The 12,327-nt window shown below is 35.1% G+C and overlaps 2 protein-coding genes across 9 annotated transcripts in view; both read left to right on the top strand.

Annotated features, from left to right (window-relative positions):
• Positions 1–2,007, top strand: part of cept1b (choline/ethanolamine phosphotransferase 1b) — a 14,323-nt gene extending 12,316 nt beyond the window's left edge. For 3 of the 4 annotated variants that reach the window (XM_015030160.1, XM_015030159.1, XM_015030158.1), the window contains exon 10: positions 453–1,785. In XM_015030160.1, the coding sequence (XP_014885646.1) occupies positions 453–569 (117 nt within the window). In that variant the 3' untranslated portion in view covers positions 570–1,785. Of the gene's footprint in view, positions 1–452; positions 1,786–1,848 lie in introns of those variants that run through there. The other variant, XR_001424685.1, reaches the window with a different exon arrangement.
• Positions 2,008–4,859: 2,852 nt separating this feature from the next.
• On the top strand, positions 4,860–11,719 carry dram2b (DNA-damage regulated autophagy modulator 2b). Of its 5 annotated transcripts, none has more exons than XM_015030156.1 (9): positions 4,862–4,955; positions 5,043–5,107; positions 7,188–7,341; positions 7,461–7,528; positions 7,640–7,779; positions 7,874–8,051; positions 9,138–9,220; positions 9,825–9,917; positions 10,868–11,719. In XM_015030156.1, exons 3-9 carry the CDS (start codon positions 7,211–7,213, stop codon positions 10,985–10,987), a joined length of 813 nt encoding a protein of 270 aa, XP_014885642.1. In that variant the 5' UTR covers positions 4,862–4,955; positions 5,043–5,107; positions 7,188–7,210; the 3' UTR covers positions 10,988–11,719. The 5 variants fall into 5 exon arrangements, with proteins under 5 accessions (XP_014885643.1, XP_014885642.1, XP_014885640.1 ...); XM_015030154.1 differs by having other exon boundaries at positions 7,183–7,341; XM_015030157.1 differs by lacking the exon at positions 5,043–5,107 and having other exon boundaries at positions 4,860–4,955; positions 7,183–7,341.
• The last annotated feature ends 608 nt before the right edge of the window (positions 11,720–12,327 follow it).

Raw genomic sequence — 12,327 nt, 5'->3', positions numbered from 1 at the left:
TCTTTGATGGTTTTGTTAAAGAGAATTACGGCTACTACTCATCGGACAGTAAAAGGGGAACTGCGGGTGTTCAGAAGAAAATCTTTGGGAACCACTGAGTTAAAACATGTTTTGTAAGGTTGCTTAAATTGTGATGTTTGTAGATTCCTTATCAGTTACAATTCCTCAATGAGTCCTGATTGCGTTTGAAATCCTTTTCAACCAGCAGCGGTGTACTTGTTTTGTTTTTGTTGTTTTTTTTCCAAACTTCTAAGCTTTCTTTTCCCCCACATATGCATCTTAGGTCAACTTTATATGATTTGCAGAAAACTTTGCAAACAGTTTAATAATATTTTAATTTCTGAAGTGGTTGAAGTTTCGTCTTGAGTTTTCTGATTATATTGTGCCTTACCTGTGTCTGTAACTTTGCTTTTTCAGTCTTAAAATGGTAACCTTTCTCTTGTCTTTTGCAGATCATTTCCCTGTTTGATCTGGTGCGCTACTGTGTCAGTGTTTGCAACCAGATTGCCTGCCATCTTCACATTTTTGTTTTCAAAATCAAGCCTTCGCTTAGTCCCCAGTCCAGCTAATCACTGAGGGGACGCCAGCCGTTACTGACTCTGTCCCTTCCACTTAGTCGCACTCATCTTCTCTTCCCTCAGTTTTACTCCTAAAGAGGCAGGAGTCGATGTGGTGTAAAGTATGTGCTTCTGCCAACTGAATGTGAGGACAAATATTATACAATAGGATACTGGAATATTACTGTCATTTTTTCTTTTCTATGTTTTTTTTTTTCCACCAATACAGAATTGAATTTCTGACAATTCATGGTTACAATGAGCAAATGTTTCAGAGGAGTACAGGTGCTACTCGGTGCGTCCACGGAGAGAAACTTACATGTGTTTTAACTGTATAAGTGCAAGAAAATGTACAAGGAACGAATCAAGGTTTTTGCTTTTCATGATAAGGATTTTTGTAATATTTGCCTAACTTTAACTTTTGCTATTGTAAATAGGAAACTGTTATAGTGTGCTTCTCTTAAGTTAAAAGTCCTGCTACAACACATATAAATATATAAATACACACACACACATATATATATATACACATATATATATATATATATATATATATATATAAATTTCATGTATTGGATTTTTAAAACAACTTCATCTTCTGCACATGAATCAAAGCTGTGCTGCTATTTTGTATCAGCAAAATATGTTTTTGGAGGAAACGGCAGCAACTTTATTATGTAACGTATCAGAATGTCCTTTTTTCTTTCTTTTTTTTTGTACTTCAAAAATATTCACTGCCAGTCCATTCTCGCTTTAATCTGTTATTTCGTTTTACTTTCTGCATTACTGGGTTAGTCAATGAAAAGGTTTTCTTTTTGTTTTTTGGTTACAAAAAGAAACATTTTTACAAGTGGGAAAGAAGAACTATTGAGTTGGAGGACTCTGTAATGGCATTTATAGTTTTGCAGGTGTATGTGAGAGGCCTGAGAGACTAATAGTGGCCTTTGATCGCAACAGTAAATTCATGGTAGTAATTTCACACAATAGGATACTGTGTGATGCTGTTTTCATTTTAGTTTTGATAACTAAAATGAAAACTTGTGTTTCAGTCCTGTTACGGTTCACCGGCTGTCGCATCCACCCCGCCCAAAAAGAAATCCCATGAAAAGACCAAATCATACCTGCACATCTCACTTTTATCGCCTATTCTTACTAAGATGTTTGCACCAACTTGGTATGTAACGGTGTGTGGTACATTATTTTGATTAAAATTTTTCTAATTTTCTAAGCTGCTTGTTCTTCTATTTTACCCCCCAATTTTGTTTCCCTTACTATTTTTGCTTAGATTCAGATGTAAGTTGGGATTAAAATAACCAAGGCTGTTAATTCATAGCAACATCAGAACAAAACGATGCAAACTTAATGACACCAAATTGTGACTTTTATTTGAAAATCCTTCTCAGATCATCTGATGGGTTTTTGCTTTTTTTTTTTCTTTCTTTCTTTTTTTTCTTAATTTCTTTTCATGGGATTGTGGATAAGAAATCCCCAGACTCTCACCAGACTGATGAATGAACACAGTGCAGCTGCCTGACTGAATCCTCCCTATGAGCTGTGTCTAATATTGATCTCACTGTTTTCCCCCAAACACATATCTGCTCTAACAGAACAGGTGCACACGTGAATGAATGCGCAGGAGATGAGGTGTAAAAACTAGCTCATGGGTTTTTTTCCCCTTTTTTTTTTTTTTTTTTTGGTGATGATCAAGTTTATTAAAACCCCGTCTATTCTGTGTGTGGCTGCTGCTGATCGCTCACCTCAGACTGACGCCGTGTTTAAGATTGCTGCTGCTGGAGAGGGTTTCCATTGATGGTCTGGATTCATGCAGACCCGGTTATAATTTCCTGCTTATGCATTTTGTGCCTGTTAATGTTTGTTTCTTTTTCGGAGTCTGTTTCTAGGACTCTACAGTTTTCTTTACCATCAGTAATGCCAAGTGTTGAGTCTCAAAAAATGTGCAGTATCTCAGTTAACATTAACCGATTTCAGGACAGTCGTGGTGTTTAATCATTCAGATATCTGAATATATCTTTACATAGGTGTTGAAAGACCAGCTCACCCAGCTCAGTTTTTTTTTTCCTTTTATTACATTTACTTGAAAAATGATTATCTGAAAATAAAAACTTTAATTCGGAAGAATGTTTAATGGGTTTTGGCACTATACATAAAAAAAAAATCTTGCTTCTACCAGTCTTTTGTTTTGCACAAGCATGTCATATATGCCAAATCTCAGATTTTTGACACATTTTAAAACAATCCAGTTTGAAATTAAAATGTTGGGATTTAATTGGAATTTTGTAGAAAAATATTTTTGAGTAACTGTTTTTAATAAAAGACTGAATAGAAAAAATGTTAGATTTCTTTCCAACACCTGAAGAATAATGCAAAAAAATTGAATTGGTAGAAAAATTACTTTGACAAAATCCAATATTTTAGGATTATGGTTCCCAACCTCCCCACCCCACCCCATTGTAAATCAGGTAAAAAGAAAGAGAGAGGTTTTATATGTCAAAAACGCTTACTGAACATTTACCAATTACAATTCCCAAAGCTTTCTTTGTCTTCAAATTGAACAAAGTTGCATTTCAAAGTTTTCTGAATGGGATGCCTAAAAGACTTGAGCTTTGTAATAAAATTAAAACAATCTAGAGGGATTTGGGTGATCTAGGTCGTCAAAAGAACATGGCGAAGGGCTCCACTTTGCAGATTTGGTATGAAATACAAGGTACATTTAAGAAAAATCATAGAATGTCATTTTCCTATCTTTATTTCTGGTTCTCTCAGTGTTCTAGGACAAAATAAGGAATGATCTGGTTCCTCAGTATGCATGTTGTAGTATTCCACTGTACAGTTTATATCTGGAGAGGCTTTGTATGACTTCTACCTGAAAACTCAGCTGAACAACTTTTCATAATGACTCTGTGAGGTACACCACCATCGCTGCAGCTTGTGTGCTTATAGTTCCTGGCATCAGGTCCACTCTCATCTGTGAAGTTAAAAAAAAATGCCTTAATGAACTCATTCGTTTTCTATTACTTTGTACAAATTGAAGCCTTTCTCGATGAGCGCGTTGTCACTGTGTGCGCGTGCTCTCGGAGGCTTGAGGAAAAGTTTGTCTTCTGTTGGCCAGAATGCCAAGCTCAGGTATTTCACCAGTGTGCGCCACAGTGTGTTGGATCACCTGACAATCTCTGCTTCATCTAACAATGCAAATAAATTTCATATTCCCACCTAAAAACATGGTTCTGATTGTGTCTTACTGGAAATATATGCTTTGCTGGGTATTTTTTTTTTTTTTTTTTTTGCCATCGACTTGTTGCATGAAGAAAGTTTTCCTCTTGGGCATACAAATAGTCTTATTTATAAAAGAAAGATGAAACTTGAATGACAGTTCTTTTTGTAGAGTTTTAAAAGTTTCTTTTTGACTGACCAGAGGTGGTGATTGTGGTTCAATCAAAGTCCCATTCTGCTTCAACTATTTAATGATTTTTGGCAACACAAAGATTCATTTCTTTTTCATTTTGAAAAAAATGAAAGCAGTGGGTTTCTTTTTCTTTCAAAATTAGAGGAAAGTAGTAGGGAAGAAAAGCCAAAGTGTGATTATATGTAAATGTCTAATTAAACTGGAGAGCTTGCTGTTGCACCTTGCTGTTTTACAGGGAAAATTGTGCATAATTGGGAGATATCTGTTGAAACAAACTTTACTTAGGTGGGTTATTTAATATTAGTTCACCTGTCACTAAAGTGAGTTTGAAAACTAAGAGAAAGTAAATACTTAGAAGGGACACTATAAACATGTATTTGCAGTGTTTGTTAACTGTTAACAAACACTGTTAAATTAATGCCAAATTCTTAAATTGCCTTTGGTTCATAAATTTTTTCAAGGCTATGGTTATCTCTGCTGCTTGAGTACATAGTGCAATTTTTTTTTCTTCGCTTAACATTCCTTTAAAATGCTAGTGCTCTGTGAACAGTCATTTTTATTGGGAATGTCATTTTATGGTTTACACAACTTATTTTTTGAGTCCCTGCCTCCTTCACAACTCCTGAAGTCAGTAATCATTCCCACAATAGCAACGTTTCACAATTGTCTAAATGAATAAAACTACATGCTAGAATTTAAAATACATGTCAATCAGTGTGCAACAAATTTGTAAAACAAAATTTTCTTATTGAAAATGACTAAAACTAATTCCCCAGTGGTACTAAAATTTGAGATGGGCTCTAATTTACATTTTTCTGAGCTAATTAATTAATTAGGAACCTATTTGTTACTGAACTTTTAAGCTCAGCACTGCCTGCCAGGCAACACACAGGACAAAACAAAATTCCACTTGAATATTTATGTGCGCATGCGTAGCTCACCAAGGAGGAAGCAGGCGGCCGACGCTGCGTGAGGTATTTTCAAAGCTTAAACAGATGCTTTACATTTGAAGGACTATAATTAATAGATAAAGAAAATCTGAACCCCTATTTTGTTTTCAGGATAGTCTTTTCCATTTTGCTGTTGCAACGCAGGAAGGTTATGTTCGCTGGAAGACTGAAGTAACGTGAGTTTCATTATTTCTACAGAGGCGGTACCGAATACAGGAACTTTTCTCTACAATTATGTGACATTTAAGAACGTTGACTTACAAGAAAATGCATAATATGTAGTTAACTTAAAATATTAACATATGATACACTACACAGTAAATTTTGTTACATAGTGGGCAATCGTTTGTTAGAATTAAATGAAAACAGCAAAACTAATCTTATTTCGCCCAAGGAAGTATTTTAATAGTTTAAAAACATCCGCATTTTTGTTAGTTAAAGTGATAAGTTGGTTTAATGTGCTTTCTCTCGATTTTCTTCAGAGTATATCTATGTTTTGTAAAGTTATAAAGCCGCCTTTATTTGCAATGTTTAAGTATATGCGTTTATAGCCTCGTTTTGTGATACTTTAATAAAAAAAATGTTTATTTTCGTGAGAACGGGGAAGTGAAACCTGACACTTAAATGCATGTTGTCCTTCGAGTTTAACTCATTTCTATTGCAGTCTAAAACAAAATTAAAAAAAAAAATTACCTTGTGACTGAAAGTCAGGTGATTTGTTTTTTGTAGGTTCAAAATGGCACTTTGATGTAGCAAGATGTTAAGTTTTGCTTTCACTCTAGATTTTTAGTTGATCAGATAAGCTGAAAAGCTATTGTCCAATGTGACTCATTGTATTCATCTTCAAGCCCCTATTTTAACCCCAAACAAGTTATAATTTAAAAGAAACGAAAGTAGGAGCCAGTACCTTTAAATTCTTGAGAAAAACAGGAAATTAACATTTCCACTATCTGATAAGACATCTTTCACATTACCTGAGAGAGATGTCTCTCAGGTAATGTGAGACACATTACCTGCGATATACATATATATGTATGTAAAATATACACTTTTCAAAAAATAAAGGGAACACTCAAATAACACATCCTAGATCTGAATGAATGAAATATTCTCATTGAATACTTTGTTCTGTACAAAGTTGAATGTGCTGACAACAAAATCACACAAAAATCATCAATGGAAATCAAATTTATTAACCAATGGAGGCCTGGATTTGGAGCCACACACAAAATTAAAGTGAAATGTTCCCTTTATTTTTTTTGAGCAGTATATATTTTATATATAAAAAAATGTATAATATTTTTTTATATTTATATAAAAAAAATAAATATATTTTATTTATATTGCAAAATAAATTGCAATATAAATAAAATAAAAATTGTAGAGTCTACCAGGTTACACAGTAAAAACGATTAAGAACAAGCCATTGGAAAAGAATAAACACCAGATAACGGTGGATCAAGTTTAATATAGATGGTAAGAATTACACCCCAGTAACAATATCAAACTGCAAAATTTTCCTTTTTTTTTTTCCACTTGACTAAAATTCAGTCACTAAACTGTCCTTTCTGGGTTCCTCGTTCTGTCTACTGTACATTCAGAATCAGAATGTGTGCATAAAGAAGGAATTTGACTTTCTCACTCACACAACATACAGTGAATAAATATAAACATATACATTTTAGAGAAAATAACATGAGGAACAAACTGAACAATGCGTACATTGATGTATGTACTGCCATTGTTTTATAAGAAGAAGCAAAAAAGAAAAGCGGGTTGTGTTTGTGCAAATGTGCTCGTTTTGTTTCACAGCAGAGTTGTGAAACTGATCATTTAGTTTTTTAGAGCCTGGGGGAAGAAACTGTTTCTGTGGCAGCTGGTTTTTTATAAACAAGTTCCCAAGAATGAAGGAAGTCAAGATTTGAACTGTTTTAAAAGTAGACTAAGACTCTCCCTCTTTGCTGTTTTTTTGTTTTTGTTTTTGTTTGTTTTTTTGTTTGCTGTTTTTTCATAATAGGATTTACTAATCGAAACTGTGTTTTAACGAATCTAAAATAGACGTGTCTAGAGCTATATTTTATTATAGATCTTACATTCTGTACAACATGGTGCCTATCACTTCTTATTGACTGGAAATGGTGATAAATATTTGTGCTGCCCCCTCAGACAGTGACGCCCTGGGCAGTGAGCTGTATCATCCATATTAAAAAAACAACCCTAATGATGGTATTAATGATCGTGTTTCTCGCAGCGCAGTGTGAAGAAGCTGTAAGGACACCATGTGGTGGTTCCAGCAGGGTCTCTGCCTCCTGCCCGCTGCTCTGGTCGTTTGGACGGTGGCGTCCTTCGTCTTCGCCTACATCACAGCGGTGGTGCTGAGACATGTGGATCCTGTGGTGCCTTACATCAGGTCAGAACTGGGAGAATGTCTTGGGTCTTCATACCCGATATGTTGAGTCATATAACAGAAAACAAAAAAGTCAAAGTGATTTAAAATAATATGTATTTTTTTTTTCTTCTTTCTTGCAGTGACACAGGAACATTGGCACCGGAGAGGTGTGTGTTCGGGATCATGATGGATGTTTCAGCTTTCTTAGGTAAAACTATGTGGATCTGCACTCTCATTCTTTATTGTAAGAGGGACCTACACAACAGTAGACATTTTTCTTTTAAACATTCCTCCCACTCTGTGTGAATGCCGTTTGCAGGCATTGCCACGGTGTATGTGCGTTACAAGCAGGTGGAGGCTCTTCACGATGACGAGGTCAAACTCCAAAGACTGAACTGCTTTGGGCTAGTCCTCGGCTGGATGAGCTCCTTTGGGATGTGTGTGGTGGCCAACTTCCAGGTGAGAGTTGCTGTCCTGGGTTCAGTTTGAGCTCTTTGAATATCTGAAATATGGAATGGGTCAGTTAAAGATTTATGCACGCCTCTCTGAGCAGAAGACCACCATTTTCTCCATGCACCTGGTGGGGGCGGTGTTGACATTTGGTGTCGGAGCGCTCTACATCCTGGTTCAGACGCTGCTGTCGCATTACATGCAGCCTCAAATCCACAGCAAGACCACGTTTGTGGTTCGCCTCACCATCCTGGTCTGGACCCTGGGCAGCATCATCAGCAGTATCCTTAATTTCCCTCTGACAGTTCTGAAGCACATATGTAGCAATCACATGAAAGAAGAAATATGATACTAATTTTTCACTAGATGACAGAAATTCCCTTGGCCTTAATGAAATATCTGTGGCATGGTTTAGTTGGAATCCATTAAGATTCCAGAACAAGAACCTGTTGTGTAGCTTCTCTTTGAAGTTGATTCTTTCGCAACTCATTTTAGGGACACAAAAATCAAGCTTTTACTGTCTTTCTTAGCCTTTTGTTTCAATTGCAAGTGTAGTATGAAGTTATTATCACACTTTTGGACAAAATAATATGAAAGTTATGTGTGAAACTGACCAACATTATTAAAACATGAAGTCAAAGATGTAGTCTTGGAGTAATTGACCAAAGTTGCAAGATCAATTAAAACAGACTTGCATCTTACTTCCTCCTTCACTGACTGCTGATCCATTGCTCAGGCGTTTTATTTCTCTTTTAAAAGTTAACTTTCAGGACTGTTGATTTTTTTATGCTATTAATGGTGAATTCAGGGACAGTAGAAATTGATAATCTGAAATTTTGCCTCCTTTCCAATGTACAAAAATGAGGGAAACACCGATGAGGCATTTCTTGTGTGATAGTGATTTCTGATTTTTCTTCAGAGATTCCAATTTGTTCTTGATACAAAAACACATAAAAATAAAAAATAAGATTGTAACTTTAAGTCAAACGACAAATGAAAGTCAAGATTATCTCAATTGTCTTATCAAAAACCAAAAAGGTCAATGGAAGTACACATTCAGGTTTGATGTATTTTTAGACTGAAAATCTGTGGGAATTTTTCAATCTATAAATTTTGATGCATTTAATAAGTAGGTAAAAACAAACTGATTTCTCAGTATTTGACCTTCCAACCACCTACCAGTTCTGCTCAATGGAAAACTGACTGTGAGTTCTCATAAATTGATTGAATCAAATAAAAACATTCTTTGAAGTTGGTTAGAAGTAATAACGAGGGAACTGTGTCTCTCAAAACGAAAGAAACAACAGATGTTTTACCTGAAGATCTGAATTGCTCATTTCGAGTTGTTATCCTTAACAGTCGGTCAGTGTTTGTATCATCAGTCATCATGTACACCGTTCTGTCAGGAGTAGATGTACCCCGTAAGCTACACTGGCTCCCAGGAGAACCGGTCAGTTGGCATCAGCATCCTTTTTATTTATTATATCTTTTACATCCATGCAGTTCAGATTTTGGTACTGAAGCTAAAGTGATTATTTACAGATACTAATCAGTCTCTCCAGTTTTTCGCAGTTCTGCGATCACGAAAATTCACACAGAATCAGCAGATTCCTGGATTTGCATTTTGAGTTTATTGCAAATTTTCCACAAAAATGATTAAAAACATTTGGTTGAAGTGACTACTAACTCCCACCTGCAGGTGGCAGTATTTCTTACTTCTATTGCCTTCTACCTCAGCCTCACTTGATGTCAGTCAAATAACAAAAAGCTACATTAACAATAATACATAAATACAAATATCGCAAAATATCTTGCTGATATTTCTGAAGTAGCACCACAAAATCAGAGATTACGATTGCAAAAAAATCACAAAAACAATCGGGAAATACTGGAGGGACTGACAAATGTTCAAACACAAACGGATAATAAACCTCTGGCTTAAACCAGAGCAAAAACTAAATCTAATCTAATGTTTAATGTCTCCATACCAGATAAAATGGAACACAAAATGATGTAGATTTTGTTGCATTAATGTTTGTGTTGTCGTCTTCCAGGGCTACGTGCCGCATATGGTCAGCACGGTGTCTGAGTGGTTCCTGGCCTTTTCCTTCATCAGCTTCTTCCTCACTTACATCAGAGATTTTCAGGTAGTTGTTCCTGCTGTTTTACACCACAGTGCTGAGTATGTGAAATTATTACAACAGAATTACATCTGACTTGCAGAAACTCCAGTTCAAGTTTAGAGCTGCAGCTAAACTATATTTTCAAACTCTGTGTCAACATTCAAGAAAAAAAACAGAGAAAAATATGGCATTCAAAAGTATCTATTTTTTCCAGTAGCAGCAATGATGTTCTTAGTTAGCTAAAAGCAAAACCATAAGATACACTTTTCAACACAGACACATCCTGTCTTGATTACATTACATATTCAGTTAACGTGATCATAGGAATTTAAACATAAAAATATAATTAGTTTTATTTTAACAAAGCATAGTACTTTATAAAGAACCAATAATAAACTCACTCAATAACAAATTTTAATTAGATTTTTTTTTAAACTTTTTTATACACATATATGTATTAAAAAGAGCATAAATGTTTTTTTGTTTTTTTTAATAAAAGCAAATAATAAGATAATTCAACATCTAATCATTAGGAATTGTAGACCATCTGTGGAGAGATTTTATTTGTGCACTAAACCTGATGTAAACCTGAACTGTTCTGCTTCCTGCTGGGTGTTGGGAGAATGACACTCATGTAAACCTCTGGTTTTATAAAAAAAATAATAATAATAAGCTTGTGGACACACACCACTTGTTCCTGTCTCCTGATGTGTCATAAGACTAGCACAATTAAAAAACATGAAGCATAATTGTGAATACTAATTTTAAAATGCAACTCAGCGTTTGCGCTGTGGATTCATAAAAAAAAGCTGAGGGCAGAAGAAAAAAACTCATTGTGTCAAATGTTTTATATATCAAGCTGGGACAAGCAGGAACAAAGGGGGCACTGTTGTCTGCTGTAAACTGATAAAATGTGCCATTTAATCTCTTGTTTCACAATCTGACCATCTCTTATTTTTCATTCTTTTCTTTAGAAAATAAACTTGCGAGCAGTAGCGGTTTTGCAGAGCAGCCATCTGTATGACGGGAATATTCCACCTTCTCGTCAGAACAGACCGTCCGAAACTTCTCCGCTGCTGGCTGGAACAACGTGACACAAAGTGCAGCTGTAGCCGAGTCTGCTTCAGATTTGTTTGCTTGTCCTTAGCAAATTTGAAGTTTTTTCATAAAGAATATGCAAAGACTTTTAAGGGTCAGAGCACCATGACATCTCCTCTGTCTTATTGTACTGTATATAGTCCGATACTGAGATTCTGAAGCAATCCGACTCAAAGGTTTGTCTCACCTGCTGTAATCTGCAGAGGGCTGCGTTAAGTTTGAGCTGCTCACACCATAAGAAGGTCTTTGTATTGTTTTTCATATGAGATCTCCAAATGGTTACGATAACTAAAACCTGTGGAACCAAACAAGCAAGTTGTTTTTATTATTTGTTCTTCACTAAACTGACGATAATGCAGATATTTATTCAGTTGCACTATAATCAACATATCTGTACCATGATGCAAAGCAGCGCTTTCCTAACTGATTACTTAGCTTACATTTTAAATGCATAGTATTAAACTGTTAGTCATTTAACAACAGTTATTAAATGTTGTCTTAGACCCTGTTGTAATCCATAACTGGCCTGGCAAAACTATATCAAAAAGTATTCATGGATTTCTTACATTTTTAATCAATATATATAAATTCTTTTTGGTCTATGTTGTGTTTTTTTGTTTGTTTTTTGCTTATCTGAGCACAGACTTTATTAACTTAGGGGCTAATGGTATTCTAACATTTACATACCAGCTGTCAGTGAGCATGAATAAATGTTTTATTTGTACTGTAATGCTAGTGGGATATGACTCCTTTTTATGATATATTTAGCACTGATCACATTTTTTTGCACTTGTGGTAAAGACACATTTTAATCAACAGTCTGTATATGCATGCTTGTACAAGTACCATGCATCATAGCTGACCTCAGTCTGACAGGGTTATGCTGCAAAGCTAAAATAACGGTGCAAATCACTTCAGCTTTGAAGTTGAAGGCAACTTCAGAATTAATCCTGAGGTTTTTTTTTTTAAAGAAAAGTTATTTACTCTGCAAACTAGAACAACTTTGATATCTGAAATATTGGCTGGAATTTAAGGTTTTGATGCCCTATGAACATGATTAGGTCTGTACCTCTTGACCTGAAAATTTAGGTGTTAGGTTAAAAACAACTGAGTTTAATGAGAAAAATATGATGCAAAAATCAGTTTTTAAGTAAAATATACTGGAATCCAGCTGGTCACATATGTATATGCAACATTTTAATTTGCACTACCATCAAATCATTTATGGACACTATTTAGAGTAATGCATTATGCTATAAATAGAAGGATAACACACAATGGAAACAAGTAAAATAAATTCATACTCCAGAACTAAAATGATGCCACACAAAAGAAA

The sequence above is a fragment of the Poecilia latipinna genome, unplaced genomic scaffold, assembly GCF_001443285.1.
Source record: "Poecilia latipinna isolate Pla-1442-1.1 unplaced genomic scaffold, P_latipinna-1.0 Scaffold174, whole genome shotgun sequence".
In the NCBI taxonomy this organism is placed as follows: Eukaryota; Metazoa; Chordata; class Actinopteri; order Cyprinodontiformes; family Poeciliidae; genus Poecilia; species Poecilia latipinna.
The sequence above is the reverse complement of the archived record's forward strand: the minus strand, read 5'-3'. Positions and strand labels throughout refer to the sequence as shown.